Source organism: Gobio gobio, assembly GCF_949357685.1.
Source record: "Gobio gobio genome assembly, chromosome: 20".
In the NCBI taxonomy this organism is placed as follows: Eukaryota; Metazoa; Chordata; class Actinopteri; order Cypriniformes; family Gobionidae; genus Gobio; species Gobio gobio.
Window position 1 is genome coordinate 15,683,107 of NC_137113.1, and position 17,521 is coordinate 15,700,627.

Consider the following 17,521-nt stretch of genomic DNA (forward strand, 5'->3'; position numbering starts at 1 on the left):
TTAACATGAAACTAAACTGCCAGTAGGTGGCGGCAGGTTTTAATGAATGAATCATTGAGTCGATTCGTTCAAACGGCTGATTCGTTCAAGAATGAGGCAGTCGTTTGTGAACAGGTCATCGAATCTTTGATTCATGTTTGGAACTATTTTCGCTGCTGAAATAGAACAAAAACAGTCAATATATTGCATCTAAAATGCAAGTAACTTTTTGTTAATTAATTGTTTATGGAACTGTCAGTGTCATATGAAATCAGTGACACATTTTCCGTCGTGATGGCATTCAGGAAAACAGCACTCTTGGTCGTGACCAAACGCACATCAAGAAAGGAATGTTATTTCACTATTTAAGATGACACATATTGGTAGCCCGTCTGGAAAATACATAGCCCAGGGACATTGGGCTTTGCCAGCCCTGCGACAGTGGTAAGTTATGTTTAGTTAGACATGTACACAATGTATTGTATTTGATCAGTAACAACGCAATACTATCACATATACATTTTTTTTACTCACATTAGTGTGTTGCTTCATTCATTCATGTAACGTTAATCTCATCCTGTCATGTACTCTCTTGTTTACAAACGAATCTGGTGAAATGAACATATGTGCAATGTCTTCCCCACGTAAGCTGGATAATCATTCAAAATAAAGTTCCACCTCACATTTCCAATATTAGAATTCGAAGGAAGCTTATGCAGCGACTGTGTTCATCCACAACCAGGCACAGCGCAATATCTTGCTATCTTCGGTAGTGTTAGACCGATATTTGTGATTTTTACATGTATCGGCATCGACCGATACAAGGCTGCTGCGTTCGCCGATATTTTTTTCAAGAGATTAAGTTAAGTGCACCTAAGCATTAAATGACTAGGTTGTAAATAGGTTTAAGAGTATAAAAGTTTTAAGTATAGTACAGTCAGTGTGCACTTTATTATGATGCTTGCTTGTTGATACTGTGTGCAATAGTGTAATTATTTTATTTATGCTTAAATATTTATTTTCAGAATTTAGTTTCACCACTGAAATCTTTTTTTCTTGCTCTACCTCACCTGTTTTTACTATTTGTTAAATATTGTTTTTTTTAGTTCAATAAATGTTCTTTTTTAATTTTTAAATTATCATCATGATCATTGTGTCATTTTTATGATGTAAATTGAGGGAGCAAAAGCAGTATCGGCTCAAGAAAACCGGCAGCCCAAATCGGTCATCGGCTAAGGCTGATGAAAAAAAAATCAGTATCGCCACTAAAAAAATCCATATCGGTCGATCCTTATTCTTCGGCATGTTTATTGCTCGGTAGCTGTTGAGGCAGTTTCAGCATACCATGACGTCAAGGGTCGACATATTCTGAGATCAAGCATTTTCTGGGCCTGGTGTCAATAAAAGCTTTTGACTAACAAGGAAGATTTTTGTGCCTTCTGTCGCTTTAAATGAGCGAGCTCTTTAAGCAGGATGGATTCTTATTGGCTGTCAATGGTTTTATCGTTCATCAGCTAGACAGAAAAAACATTTCTATTAGATGCATACATTGAAAGAATAATGTAGTACAGAATAATAAAAGATAATAGACGCATTTTTAGAGAACAAGAAAAACAATTGTATTATACAGGATCAAGAAAGGCAGTAGGATAGTGGGCTATAGAGTAGAGAAGATGCCTGACGCTCATGGCCTGCTGTAGGACTCCATCATGAGAAATTCACAGCGACACAAGAATAGTAGGTTAGTACACTGCCTGAGGTATTAATGGCAGCAACTGTGATGCTAGTGTTTTCTAGAGACCAGGGGAAAATGTAATGCATCTGAGTTGTCGATGAGCTGTATTTAATTAAATTAATCGCTTACAGAATTTTATATAAAATATACATCACTTTAAACATTTACAAATGACAACAGTGCAAAAACAATTCGAGCCATAAGCTGCAAAACAGTTTATACATTTAAAAAAACACAACCACAAGCAAATACAAGTAATTTATTTACACTGTTTAAAATACACAAATACAGTGGTAATACAAATTCTTACAGGACTGACAAATTGGCATAACTTCCACAAAAGTTGAGCCCAAAATAGCCATGGGCTTCAAACTGGGGGGAGAATCAGATGAACATTTTTACCCAGGAAGTTGCCAATGTCCCCCTCTTACAGATGACAAGGGGACGAGATGACCAGACCAGCTTCCATGGTGCATCAGAAAAGCCACATCAGCGCTGGAATATTTCATAAAAGGGGAAATCACTGAACAGAGCAAGACTTCATTTGTTTTCATTCTTTCAACCTTTGTAAAAACAATCGATATCTCCAACAAATGATTCATCTCTTCCAAAACACCATCTGAGCCATCAGAACACAAACTTGCATCCATTTCCACGCATCGGAGTATAACGGTCCTTTTCAAAACAACATCCTCAAGAGTCAAAGTTCAAGTTCAGAATGCATGAAACCCCCAAAGTCTGGCACTTCATTGTTGTGGCTTTATGAAAGAGTGGATAAAAATAACTGGTGATAACTTTCAGACTCAGCCCATCTGCGGTCATTTCATAGTCTTTTTAAAGAGTTGCATGGAAACATTTACACAAATATTTTACAGTTATTTCACAGCTTAGAAACAGAAGACACACAATAATGGGGGAAGCAGTATTGTACAAATGGGCGAGGTTCACAGGGTCCCTCCATGAGGAAGTGTACGAGTGAAAACCACGCTGCGGAGTTAGTTCGCTATGAGCTGATGCCGAGATTTTGGCCCCTTTGTGGTCCATCCACTCTACACCACCAGATTCAACATGGGAAAGAAACCTCAGCAGAGGGCTATTAAAATGTATATTAAAAAATAAATACACTGAGTAAATAAAAAAATTTAAGTAAACCCATAACAACGCCACCAGACAGACTCGTCTGTTGCCCAGGTTAAAATACAAAAGAAAACCCAGTATACAAATAAACAAGACCCATTTAAACCACATAGATGATACATAAGCCTCAATCGAGAGGAGCCTGAACCAGAGAAAGTTGTGCAGCACTGAATGTATAAGAGTGGAACTGTGAAGGAAGGTCACAGAAGATGACAATGGTGTGGCTGGCTTATCCAGTCTCTGATTGGTCAACCTACTGGTGTGATTTCTCATGTCCACGAGAACGTAAAAAAAAATGTGGGAGAGAAAATATGAGAACGTGAGAAGAAAAAAAAAAAAAAAAAGAGCGCCTGTTAGAAAAGAGGTCAGGTTGGTTCTAGACCATTTTGGTTTGGTCAATAGAAGAGGGAGACTGACGGCCCTATCTATTAGCTGATGGTGAAGAGCTGTCAATCAGGCATGTGTAGATAGGTTGCCCATCGTGCTCCATATATTGCAAAGTGGAGGCTTCTGGGACATGGAGACAATCTACACTGCAACAAGATAAGGGACACACAATAAATGACAATTACCACAAACCAAACAAGTCTTTTTAAGAGACTTAATATTATTTTTCACATTATAATAGACTGATAATTGGAGAGGAATGTTTAAACTGACAATTTTTTATGAAAAATATTAATCCATTAACCCAAAATGGTTCCTCTATGGCATCGCTGTGGAACCTTTATTTTTTAGAGTGTATGAGTTTCACAGGATTCACCCAGCTGGAAGAAAAAACAAAGCTATGTGCAGCTAACACAAGCTAATGGAACTCACCTGGTGCACCTGCCTTCACACTAGGACGTGACGAGCAACTACTTGCCGTGGTGATCGAAGGGAATGCTATTCTGGGGTGAAGAGAGAGAACATTACAGCCTTCCACCCTCATAACACAATCATTTTTGCACGGACATGCTACTCACACCAACCAATAATCACACCATGCTTACTGTCGGTCATATTGAAAGAATATATGCTGCTGAAATGACTTTTCCAAGAATTACAAATGCGAGGTCAACAGCTTCCTGGAAAAGGCTTTTCAATGACCTAATAATCAGATTCAATTTTAAGCTTAACGTCATCAAAAGGCTAATAGAGATCATGAGAATCAAAAGGTCAATAACTGCAAGCAATAAAACACATACTGATATTTTATCAGGTATTCATTTCTTTGAACGATATGTACATGCAGAAATAAGACTTCCTAGAGTAACCATTTAAGAGCCACAGGTACTGAACTATTGGTTCGTCCAAGAAGCCACAAGACTGGCTGCTTTAAAAAAAAGGTTTATTAAGGATTTGACTGCTCTGCTGAAAGCTGGGATGAGCAGGGTCTGCCTTATACCTGTGACGTGGACATGCGGGAAGTGTCTTGCCGCCCCGTCAGGTCTGAGGACGACACGTTCACTGGGGCGCCACGATGAAGCCGCATACTGACCTTCCGTTCACGCTCCATGCCAGTGACCGGTCTCGGAGAGGATGTGTTTGCTGTGAGACGAGAAGCAAGAGACCACTCCCTACAGCAGTGTTTCAAGCACTTGGGAAGAAGCAGAGGTAAGTGACAAACTGTTTACCTGTGTGAGAAGTGGGTGTGAGGGGGGTGGGAGGAGCACCATCCTGTGTGGGGCGGGGTCTGCCTGAGGCTGCTGGGATCCCTCGAGTGGCAGGATTCCTGCTGTGCCTCATCCGCTCGTCTCGCTCTCTCCTCTCACGTTCTGCCTCCTCTGCTGTGCGGTTAGCGCCCTGAGAGAGAATAAATGCAAATATATGAAATGTATCAATTATGAATCAAACAATTGATTCCAACAGAGTTTGGCTTTACCATGTTGCAGAGCAAAATACATACAGATTCAGGGTAAAATACAGAATTTAAAAATTTGATAACTTTTACACATGCTTGTACTCAGAATTAAATTATCAAAGCTCGTTTCCGCCATGAAATAAATTAAAAAGGTATTCTTTCTCCCACAATTCTAACTTTTGAGGAGAAGAAAAAATTATGAGGGAAAAAAAGGGGTCTTTTCCCACTCGGAATTGGACTTCATAACTTGCAATTGCAAGTTTCTCACAATTACAAGAAAAAAAGTCAATGGCGAGTTTATATCTATAAAGAATACACTCACCTAAAGGATTATTAGGAACACCATACTAATACTGTGTTTGACCCCCTTTCGCCTTCAGAACTGCCTTAATTCTACGTGGCATTGATTCAACAAGGTGCTGAAAGCATTCTTTAGAAATGTTGGCCCATATTGATAGGATAGCATCTTGCAGTTGATGGAGATTTGTGGGATGCACATCCAGGGCACGAAGCTCCCGTTCCACCACATCCCAAAGATGCTCTATTGGGTTGAGATCTGGTGACTGTGGGGGCCATTTTAGTACAGTGAACTCATTGTCATGTTCAAGAAACTAATTTGAAATGATTAGAGCTTTGTGACATGGTGCATTATCCTGCTGAAAGTAGCCATCAGAGGATGGGTACATGGTGGTCATAAAGGGATGGACATGGTCAGAAACAATGCTCAGGTAGGCCGTGGCATTTAAATGATGCCCAATTGGCACTAAGAGGCCTAAAGTGTGCCAAGAAAATTACACCACCCCCAGCAGCCTGCAGTGGTAACAAGGCATGATGGATCCATGTTCTCATTCTGTTTGCGCCAAATTCTGACTCTACCATCTGAATGTCTCAACAGAAATCGAGACTCATCAGACCAGGCAACATTTTTCCAGTCTTCAACTGTCCAATTTTGGTGAGCTTGTGCAAATTGTAGACCCTTTTTCCTATTTGTAGTGGAGATGAGTGGTACCCGGTGGGGTCTTCTGCTGTTGTAGCCCATCCGCCTCAAGGTTGTGCGTGTTGTGGCTTCACAAATGCTTTGCTGCATACCTTGGTTGTAACGAGTGGTTATTTCAGTCAAAGTTGCTCTTCTATCAGCTTGAATCAGTCGGCCCATTCTCCTCTGACCTCTAGCATCAACAAGGCATTTTCGCCCACAGGACTGCCGCATACTGGATGTTTTTCCCTTTTCACACCATTCTTTGTAAACCCTAGAAATGGTTGTCCGTGAAAATCCCAGTAACTGAGCAGATTGTGAAATACTCAGACCGGCCCGTCTGGCACCAACAACCATGCCACGCTCAAAATTGCTTAAATCACCTTTCTTTCCCATTCTGAAATTCAGTTTGGAGTTCTGGAGATTGTCTTGACCAGGACCACACCCCTAAATGCATTGAAACAACTGCCATGTGATTGGTTGATTAGATAATTGCATTAATGAGAAATTGAACAGGTGTTCCAAATAATCCTTTAGGTGAGTGTATATGGAATAGAAAAAAACTAAACTAATTATATATTAACAAAACCCTTAATTTCTTTAATATTGTGACCACAACTATAATATAATACAAGCCTTTATAAATGGAGTTAAAATATCAGGAAAATCATGTGTAAATGAACGCAATTCTGAATGTCAAAATTGTCTATTGAATTATGCCTGTAAATGAACACTTAAATCCTACAGAGAATTACATGAGTGGTTTTATTGTTAATGTTTAAAAACTCAAATCCAACCGCAACCTACACACAAAATATTGTACCCCTGAACAACGCAATAAACATATCCATTTAACCTCAGTTAAAGTTTATGTCCAATATGTCCAAACATCGTTGTATATCTACGGTCCACAAAATATAAGCAAGCAACACAAGATTAAATTATCAGAGTCTAAAAAAATGAAGACATGTACTTACAAATTTGAGCATGTTCCAATCAAACACGTAGTCATAGGAAAAGCCCTGTCTGTGGAACAGATTCCTGAAGAGTTGCCTCAAGTATGAGTAGTCTGGCTTGTCATCAAATCGCAGTGACCGGCAAAAGTTGAGGTACGTGGCAAATTCAGCTGTGAGACAGAAAAACATATTACAATCCAAGTGTTTTAGGTCAAATACAAAGCCTGGTTAACATTCAGAAAGTGTAAGAAATTACACAACAAGCCTTTGAACATACATGGGTAGCCCTTGCAAAGAACTTCAATGGGGGTGGACATCTTTTTTTCGCTGATACGCTCATACTTCTGTCTCTTGGTGGCGGCTTTCAGTCCCTGCCAAGGCAGCGAGCCCAAGTTGAAGTACATCAGCACATATCCAAGAGACTCCAGGTCATCTCGCCGAGACTGCTCTATAGAGATACGTGCACACAGAATTATAGCTTATTATAGCTGCGTGGAGCATGAAAGGATGACTACTACTGTAGTGATTCATGAATAAGCATTCATATCACATTCATACATGCATGCACAAATCAAACTCTTCTGGGAAATGCTAAAAATATACATGCATCCACTTGAGCATGAGCACATAGTGATGTCATACAGAGTCGACAGAGCAATGGAAAGGAAAATTAATTCTGGAAGAGACGTCAAATGATCAGTCACCACAGCAAGTAACTATAGCAACAAATCTGGGTCACATGCATATACACACATAGATGCATGATATTGGGAAAAAAATTGACATTATGACATATACCTTTTCTGTGATAAATATATATATATATATTGCAATATAAAGAAATACAGAAATGTTCACCAGGTGACTTGAATAGCTATATTTGGAACTAATTATTATTTGTATTATGAGTGGAGAGATTTTATTGTGCCTATTTTTTTGATTGGTAACGGTCTGGTTGTGTCTTATTGTTCTAATAATTACCTAGTAATTAACATTTAAAAACTATTTTTTTTTATTTTAATTGAAGAAACTGACAAAAGATGATGCATACAATTAATAATATATATATGAGGGATGCCACAATTCTCAATAAAATATTGAACCATTCGGTACGGCATTCACGGTTCAATACGCGCTTATGAACATATATATACATATATATATATATATATATATTTTTTTTTTTAAAGCTCTTATAATGGTAAAAATGCTCCTGGAAATTAATTTAAAGAGGCAAATTTCGCTGTGATGGGAAAATGAAAAATGAGCCCTGTGTAGTTACATTAAAGTCCCTGTAAAGGCAATTCTGAGATTTGTTTCTAAACACATTATAAATGTTAGAAATGTATTGCTGAAACACATTACAAAGACTGTGAACTGTGAAGTACTGAATTCAGAAGTTAGACCGTTAAACAGTTTTTCACCGTTGCTGTGTTCAGGATTTTCTGGGCGGGGCTAAAACGGTGGCTCGATGACGCACTGGAGCCACCGAGCCTGGCTCCTCCCCTAACACGATCATAACTAGAGCACATTCGCATCAGTTCATTCGCGAGTTACTGTTAGTACTGTTAGTTACTATAGTCAACAACTTGCATAACAGCTTACAAAACAAAAACGATGAAGAGGTGGATTAATTTTGTGAACAGCAACCTTGGTGGAGAGAGCTGAGGATCATCACCGACACCTGACTCTGCAGTGACTTTACACCGGATCATTTTACAAACTTTCACCGGAGACAACTGGGATTCACTGATAATCCGCTGCAGAACCGACTATCCCCCGCCCAGGCCTTCATCCTCCCGTCCCGCCGACATCTGGTGCGTCGTGATCATAGACGCTCGTGATCAGTGAGTGTTGTCTTGTGTGCTACTGCCGCTTTCCCGCGAGTGGGCGTGGTTTCGGCGCCGACAGCGGACACACCCCCAGCGTTTGAGAGCAGAGAATGCTGCTCATTTTTTCAGGTTTTTGATAAGCTATTTTATGTACTTCCCGGATTTTTTTATGATTCAAATTTGGCTGGGTGGTTAATAACACATTTATCTGTGGTGTGAGGAACTCAGAACACATGTTTAGTTTTGACTTTACAGGGACTTTAAGTTCATGCAAACTCTTCCTCCGCTGCGCTGTCAGTCATTCTTCACTCAGCATTTAAACAGCGCATTATGTTCGGTTATGGCAGTCAGCACGGTAAAACTCTCTCCAAGATGATTCGATGTTCCTATTATTATTATTGATCCTGTTGAGTTGCATAAAAAGACTTTATCTTGCCAGAGTTTATAGCCGTTTCTAAATGATGTTACATTCCCTACCCAGGTGTCTGTTAGATCACAACACTGAAGTAGAGGATCATGAATTGGAATCACACGAACAGTGACTGAAATTTAACAATAAAAACAAAAAAAAAGCCTCAATAAAGTTCTGAATAAATATACAGTGATACACTAGGAGTAGTGCACACAATCTCTCTTCTCCTTGTGTCCTGGACTTTTCAATGTTGAGCGCTGTGTGCTGTGAGTCATGTTGCTTTAAGCACATCATTCTGCGCCCGGTATGCACATAAGCGATGTGTGCCACTCTGTATTGAAGCCTTTCATATTATGATAGTTTTGCACACTGAAAGATTATTAATAATCATCTATCTTTTGTGTCATATCTACCTTATCTTGTTGCCCAATTAAAAAGCTGTGCAATACATTTTAAATAAACGTCTTTTAATTTTAGTATTTTTCATGAATTTTTATTTATAATACAAATAGTAATTTGTTTTTTTATTAAGATGGTACCACTATTTTCTCCCTGCTAAATGTTTAGATTTGATAAACTTACTAATATATATATATATATTTTTTTTTTTTTTTTTTTTTTACAGATGATAATTTGTTTTTACAACAATTCATAGTCTGTATTTCACACAGTGTGATGTGTGAGGGCTGGTTTTCTTTACATTAGGGCTGTTGTTTGAATTAATGAATATGCTTACTGGATCATTGGACTGAAAACTTTCCTGGAGTTTAGTGACTTAAAATGATCTGATCGCAAACATAGAAGCGAAAACGGGTTAAAGGTTCCTGCACCATTGTAGACGCTCAGTGTGATAAACTGCCGACTTCTAAGATCATCTAACTGTGTGAAGTAAATTACATTAATGACGCAATTTCATGCCACCGTGATTTACAAGCTAATTGCCAAGATTGTGTTTTCTTACCAATGCCAAGGTGTGTGTTGATGGATGCATATCGCGCAGTGCCCGTCAGGTTCTTGTTCTCGCGATAGGGAATGTGCTGGTGTGTTCGTGCGTCACGGTATTTCTTGGCCAGACCAAAGTCAATGATGTAGACCAGGTTGCCTTTCTTTCCCAAACCCATCAGAAAATTATCAGGCTTCACGTCCCTGTGAATGAAGTTCTTGGAGTGGATGTACTCAATACGGCTGATCTGCAAGTTTTACAAAATTACATTTACAAAAAAGGTTACTCTTCTGTAGCAAAATTAGTCGACAGGCATTTCAAAATGTTTCAATAACCATCAGGAGTGGATCTAGACGCAAATAGAGAGTAAAGAATGGTAATTTTAGCATTTTCAGCAAGTGCCATTACATTGTTCAGCAACTTCATGCTGTCTCCCGCAGGACAATCTGTGAAGAACGAAACAACCACTTGATTGCTTAAAATTTTATATCATACCATCTGATCAGCCAACAGCAAGACAGTCTTCAGGCTGAACTTCCTGGAGCAGAAATTGAAGAGATCCTCCAGACTGGGACCAAGCAACTCCATCACCATCACGTTGTAATCTCCTTCTGCACCACACCACTTTATGGTAGGGATGCCAACTGCAAAGATGGCACACAAAACACCTAAATACACAGCCTGAAAACCCAACACTTGCTTGTTGGCATGTATGAAATATTTAATTGATTACATTATTTTATTGAGCCCCTGAACCCCTTATTTACAGATGAAACAAAACACTGTTCTCATTACCTCCACCCTGCATCATCTTGTAAATCTTGCTCTCGATGTGGAGCTGAGGGTGCTTTGTCTTCACACATTCCAGTTTGATGGCCACTTCCTCGCCAACTGAAATGTCTGTGCCTGGGGCAGACCGAGAAAGAGAGAAGGAACAGAGCCATTAAAACAGTGAATGGGGTCAGAACAGTCTGAATCTCCAACAAACTGACACGACTGCAGATCTTAATTAATTGTCCTTTATATTTTTGTGCATACACTACCGTTGAAAAGTTTGATCAAGTGAGTCTTCGCTGAATATAAATATTCATTTCTTTTAGAAAAAGAATGCATGCCCCTGACTCCCCCAGAAGGACCGAGGTCCACGCCCCATAGTCTCACAAAATCCTGTAGGGAAGACTATTGAAATATGAAGTATGCTTATTCTATGTGTATTTGTGTGAATAAGAGGCACAGTTTTGTCTAATACACATACTCAAGCATCCATAATACTCATGGTGTTTTTTAGCGTCTACAATCTTTTGAGCTTAATACTCGCTCGAAGAAAGCGCTGTGAGAGAGTAGCCAAAAGTTCAGAGAAGCATTAGAGTTGTTATACTATACATGTTAAATATTGCAGTGTATTTCATTGTTAATTGCCTGGCTTTGTGTAAATATTGTATTTTTACATTAGGTATTCAGAAACAACGTTAGCATCTTTCTAAATGTAATCGTGTGTATATGTGAAGATTGATTATATTGCTGTGTGCTGAAAAAACAGATTAAACACACTCGCTACAGACACCCCAAAACGGAGGCTTCTAAATCACAAAATAGTGATACTATTTGTCCATATCTCACAGCCCCAGTTCTTTTTTGCAACTAGCATTTTTGATTATTTTAACTTTCATGGCCCCCAGAATTTGTTATGAAAATCTAAACATGCTATATTGCGACATGCAACGCCTTGTGGTGCCATACCAGAGAGGCATGAAATCGCTCACGGACCTTTTCCTGGACCGCCCCCACTTGGTGGAATGACCTGCCTATCTCAATTTGTGCGGTCGAGTCTGTAACCATTTTCAAAAAACATCTCTTCCAGCAGCACCTGACCAATCAAGAATAGCACTTATCATTCTATTCATTTTCTGTCTGTCTAATTATTATTATTTTTTTTAAATAAAAAAAAATTCTGTTCTGTGCTAGATTAACTGAGACTTGTTATGGTGCGTTCACACCGGACGCGATTCGCGCGAGTGATTTACATGTTAAGTCAATGCAGAGACGCGAAATGGCATTCTGCGGCGCGATTGAGGCGGCGCGAAGGACGCGAATTGAGCGTTTTGAACGCTCAAGTTGAAAAATCTGAACTTTGGCGGATATTTCGCGCCGCGTTAACCAATCAGGAGCTTGCTCTAGTAGTGACAACAATGAGGAGAAAATCTGTATATTAATATCTGGTTCAGACAATATGATTATCACTGTGATAACATTAAATGACATGAAACACAACCCAGTCTCTTTTTGTTAAATGCAAGTTTATGTATGATCAATAATACAAAAGTATAAGTAATGTATAACAAGCTATACATGAAATAAAGCAAACAATGCAGTCAAACATTCAAAGTCAGTGCTAGTAGGCTAACGTTACAACTGCAACGTACAGTTATAGCCTAAAAATATAAAGTAATGAAACTTATCTTTGCCCTCAGCCTAAACGATTTGCCAGGGAACAAATTATAGATCCATGAGACCAAAGATCGGCCGTTACAAGACGAATTATAGCTCGAGACACACCACAGAGACATCAGAGCCAGCGGTAGACGGCAGAAGGACTGGCCGAGGAAAGGTTGCCCTCGCCGGCTGTCACGTGCGCGGAGCGCGCTGTCCGCTGGAGCTCACAGCTCCGACAACGGCAGATAAAATGTTCAATAGGCAATAGTAAATAGTAGGGTTGGGAACCGAGAACCGGTTCTTATGCAGAACCGAAACTGATTTTTAAAAAATACCAATGTGTGTGCGCGAAGCGCTGGAAGCGTATCCTTTCATAGCGAGTGACAGCCAGTGTTGCCAAGTCCGTGGTTTTCCCGCTTTCCACTGTTGCCGCGGGCTGTGTTTCATGTCCGCGAGTTGAAGCGATTGTGCAATTGTGTGGTTTTTTTTGTAAAAACCTGGCAACCCTGGCTCACCTCATCATGAATATTAATTACGTTGCCTGCCGCTTCCAGGAGTGTAACGCAGTTCAGCCTGAAAGCCCTCGCGCTACACATTTACGGTTTTGCGTCAGATATTTTCTCGTTAACCACCAGCATGGCGAAGAGAAAGTCACAAGTATGGATTCATTTCCAAAGAATGAATGATAATGAAGCAAAATGTAACACATGTGAAAAGTTAATAACATGCAAAGGAGGCTGCACTAGCAATTTGACAAAACATTTGCTACAGCACAGAGTGCCTCAGGGCTTACCAGATTTATAGTGAAAGGCCTATATATATATATATATATATATATATATATATATATATATATATATATATATATATATATATATATATATATATATATATATATATATATATATATATATATATATTGTCAACCGTTGAGTCACCATGGTTTAGGTAAGCGTTTAGGCACAATTACCTTTGTAATGCTGAATTGCAATGTATTATTTACAAGTTCACTGAATAACTGAATTACTATTAAATTAATATACAACTAATTAATAAATATAACTAATACATATAATTTATAACTTGGTTTTATTCAGAGACAGAGAGATAAAATGTAATAAGACAATTTCAGAGGTGTTCATATGAAAAAAATGTGTTGCAAGAATGGCTTAATTAATACTGTAATATATGTACAGTACAGGACTTTTTTGACATTGCCAACCTGTAAATGAATTTTAGAGCAAGTATAAACACAAAATGGATTGTTTGAGTTGCGTATTGTGCCTTTTTCCTTTACCACTATTTGTTTAATAATTTTAATGGAACCGGAATCGGAACCGGAATCGTTAGGCGGAACCGGAACCGGAACCGGAACCGGAAAATTTCTCACGATTCCCAACCCTAGTAAATAGGCACTGTTTATGTAAATAAACCACAGATTTGAGCTTTAAACAACTACATTATCGACTGAAAAAGTCTTAAAACTACGTTTTGTCACACATTAACAGTAGATATGAACAAAAAAAAGACATGTAAACACAGCCCATGTCAGCCATTTCTCAACGAGACGAGCTGCTGGCGGAAGCCCCGCCCATGACGCGAATTCGCATCTGTTGTGCAGTGAATGTCACGCGCGAGTAAACTCAAAATGTACACGTGTCCACCTTCGCGCGAATCGCGTCCGGTGTGAACGCCACATTACAGCTCTTGCATATTGTTGCCCAACTAGACTTTTCTAGTTGCTTCTATTGCTCTCATTTGTAAGTCGCTTTGGATAAAAGCGTCTGCTAAATGACTAAATGTAAATGTATCAAAAGAAAGAACAGAGCCTCTTCTTACAAACAAATAAATGTTTTATTCTAGCTTCATGAATTCTTTTTTTAATCAATACTTGAATGTGGGTAAGTTTCATAAATAAAAAGTAACATTCACATTTTTTTTTTTATTGTCTTTTTCTTCAAAAGACTACAATGTGCATAAGCAATGCTTTTATCACTTGTTTCTGCTTTTCCCCCTGTGTTTTGATCTGGAGATTGTATACTCTTTCAGAAGTTGTCATAGCGCCCGCTACCGTATAACGGAAACACAGAATAACGTATAACGTACAGCGCAAACACAGAAAGACGAATTTTATTCATTTGATTACCGCCGTTTCATTTTCAGGGCTCAGCAGAGCACTCTGGACATTATGCAAAATATCTTAATTTGTTTTCACTAGGCAATTTTTTTTATAAATAAATAAATAAATAAATCAGTTTTGAAACTGAAACTACTACCTATAGCCACCTAAACAGAAACTCAAGGACTTGATCTTCTGGTTCCTGAGATATTTAAAAAACAAACACATGATAATACTCCCGTCAAGCTGTTAAGCAAAGAAACTTATGTAATGCAAGACAGGTCTACACACAAATGAATCAGAAAACTAAACATTTATTCAAAGAGCACAAACAGTCAGTACCCCATGATTACATTTAGATTACATTTAGCCTAAAAAAGAACGAACAATGTAACTAAACAGGCTTCTGCTCTGGTTTCAGATCAGCTTTACAGCCCTGATAAAAAAATAAAAAAATAAAAAAAAAAAACACAACAGTGTTATGCAAGAGCACACCTAAAACAAAACAAACTAACAGTTTACTCTTTATGGGGCCATATTGGGTATGAACATGAAACTTGACATGAACTGACATGAAATAAGATGCCAAAACTGCTGATAATGTGTTGAATGCAAAGTGCAAACTGCAATCTAAGGAAAGCTATTGATGTGGCATCTAGTCCAAACATATGAACCGAACACTGTACGGTTACATCTGATGGGAAGGACCAAGAATAGTAGATGAGTAGTCTGGTTGGGTTCGATCTTCTAAGCCTCTAATGCCAATGACATAGATCATTTGAATGCATATTTAGGTATTATTCAAAAACACTTAATTAAGCTGACATACCAAAGAGTGTGTGGGTGCAGTTATGAAACAGAAGCAAGCAGATGAGAGTTTACAGTCTCACCACCACACCCACCAAGCCCTGTTCTCACACACAGACAGACTGAAATGATCCCATCGGAGCCAGAAAACTTTGGGATAAAGGTCTCTCCGCACTATATGATGATCAAAGTCCCCTTACAAACAGTGCTTCTCTATCAAAATAAAAGCAAGCTGATTGCATTTGAGCCTGACGTCTATAGGTGCTTTGATTAAGTTGAGCATTCTGTTGACTGGTTTCAATCCACTTGAGAGAAACCTTGCTAATGTGGAGAACCACAGAGAGACGAATTAAGGCCAGCAGCTGCAAAACTTCCTTTAATGCCTCCTGAATAAGAGATGAACGTCATGTCTTGCTCTACTCAAGTACATTTAATCACAGGCTTGGGTCAAATTAAATACCAGAGTGGTTAAGAGTACTAGAAGTGGCAAGGGTAGATTTTGATCTAATAAAATAGGTTCAACCTGCTAAAATAATGACCTACTTTGGTGATCCAAACCTGTAGTGCAATAACAATGATGACAATAGAGAGCCAATGCAATCTCTAAACGTCAACCATAGATATTCAAATGATAAACAACATCCTGGTTTGATACTGATGCTGTCAAACATGAAGGCCATCTAACGTTAGTTAGTATGTAAATAAAGAGTTCCTCAGGTCCCTGACTGTTGCTCCAGGACAGTTTCATCAATCAAAAGAGCTTCAGCAAAAGTGCAAAACAACCCTGTGATCAGGAAAATGAGTGCATGAATCAAACACAGAGCTCTGAATGCAAGATCTCGATTTTTAGTAGACTGCAAAAGCAACATCTAGGCTTGGTTGTGTATGTCCATCAAATGCTGATTCAACATGCCAGGTTTGGCCTTTTTGGGTGGTTCGAGCTTTCGGTGAAACCTGTATGGACAGGTGAGATTCATTCACAGAAGGGAGGACCTGTTTATAAACTCCTGTTAACATGTTCAGTGAAACTACACCTCGATTACGGTGTTGTCTTGTCAGCGATGTCACTGAGTCTAATGTCAAAAGCACATATTTTTATGATCATATATGACATCCTATAGTGTTTAAACCACTATATACGCTTGTTCCTAAAGGGACGTGAAGTTTATTTACCCTGCAACTTCTACAACCATCTTTAGGTCTGAAATAAGTTCTTGTCATTGTTCTAAAACATGGTCTTTAATATAAATGCCCAAATAACTGAGAAACGGACTATAACGAGTCAGTCTCTGGAAAAACGCCACTGACAGTTACAGTTGACAGATAACGTTACATTAAACACAGCATGTTAGCCGTGTCATATTAATGACAGCTTTATGGCAAGAGAGTATACGTGTGTTTAAGGTTATACTTACCAAGATAAATGTCTCCAAATGATCCACTTCCAATTTTTCGACCCAGTCTGTATCTGTTTCCAACTCGTAGCTCCATCGCTGTTTACTGGTTTCTCCCGGACGAGTCACTCGACTGTATTTCAGCTAATTTCTATTAAACCAGATGCTGTCAGCCCTTAAATTCGCTTTCACGTTGATATTTCCACGCGTTATTTAACTGCTACGGTCCTGTTTATCTCTATGCGACCCCAACCCCCCCGAATCCCTGAAGAGAATTCGGATTCTTCCGACGGAGCTCACTTTTCACCATTCCTTTTCTAATATATTAAAGTCCGAAATGGCACAATATTGTGATCAGGCGAAAGCTTAGAGTCTGTAGATTATGCTCCTGTCGGTTTGGTAATCATTCCCCCCAAGGATAATGTAGATGGAGGTGGATTTCAACAACAGATCCCCGTCGCAGAAGCTGTCACAGGCCTCGTATCTCCTGTGGTGAACACGAACGTAGCGCTGTGACGTCACTTCCCCTTGGCAACGCCTCGCTCGACACAGTCACGTGGGAGAAACGCTGGGCGAGTTTCATTAGGTCAGTCTCATTAACTGTCTCGAACACATCTTTACATTCGTCCCACATAGATCTTATTCGGTGATGTGCATTGGCGAATACAACAGAGGGGCTGAACTAAGTGTCTACTTTAATAATTAAATAAATAAATAAATACTTTAAATTGCAAAAATATAGCCACTAATCGATTACTGTTACTTTAAAATAATAATAGCCTACACACACAAAATATATAATAATTATAATAATAATATATAAATATGCATTTATATTTAATATACATTTATTATTATTTAATTTATTATAAAATATTATAAAATGATATATATATATATATATATACACACAAAATATAAAATTATGATAATTATATATATATATATATATATA

General features: G+C 38.6%; 1 protein-coding gene across 3 annotated transcripts; it reads right to left on the minus strand.

Moving 5' to 3' along the window:
- Positions 1 to 1,802: 1,802 nt before the first annotated feature.
- Positions 1,803 to 17,200, minus strand: csnk1db (casein kinase 1, delta b). 3 transcript variants are annotated; one of them, XM_079845972.1, is made up of 10 exons: positions 16,588 to 17,200; positions 10,609 to 10,719; positions 10,309 to 10,457; positions 9,832 to 10,060; positions 6,904 to 7,074; positions 6,648 to 6,796; positions 4,468 to 4,636; positions 4,239 to 4,381; positions 3,671 to 3,741; positions 1,803 to 3,384 (listed from the first exon to the last, which is right to left on the minus strand). In XM_079845972.1, the coding sequence occupies exons 1-9, from the start codon at positions 16,661 to 16,663 to the stop codon at positions 3,709 to 3,711; spliced, it is 1,230 nt and encodes a 409-aa protein (XP_079702098.1). In that variant the 5' UTR covers positions 16,664 to 17,200; the 3' UTR covers positions 1,803 to 3,384; positions 3,671 to 3,708. The 3 variants fall into 3 exon arrangements, 2 of the variants coding, with proteins under 2 accessions (XP_079702098.1, XP_079702099.1); XM_079845973.1 differs by having other exon boundaries at positions 4,332 to 4,381; positions 16,588 to 17,173; XR_013818668.1 differs by lacking the exon at positions 4,239 to 4,381 and having other exon boundaries at positions 16,588 to 17,102.
- Between the last annotated feature and the right edge of the window lie 321 nt (positions 17,201 to 17,521).

Excerpts from the sequence above, each read along its gene's own strand:
- csnk1db (XM_079845972.1), bottom strand. The coding sequence starts at position 16,663 with ATGGAGCTACGAGTTGGAAACAGATACAGACTGGGTCGAAAAATTGGA. Across the intron at positions 7,075-9,831 it reads CAACACACACCTTGGCATTG|AGCAGTCTCGGCGAGATGAC; the intron begins GTAAGAAAACAC and ends GTATCTCTATAG. Across the intron at positions 4,382-4,467 it reads CACACCCACTTCTCACACAG|CAAACACATCCTCTCCGAGA; the intron begins GTAAACAGTTTG and ends CTCGTCTCACAG.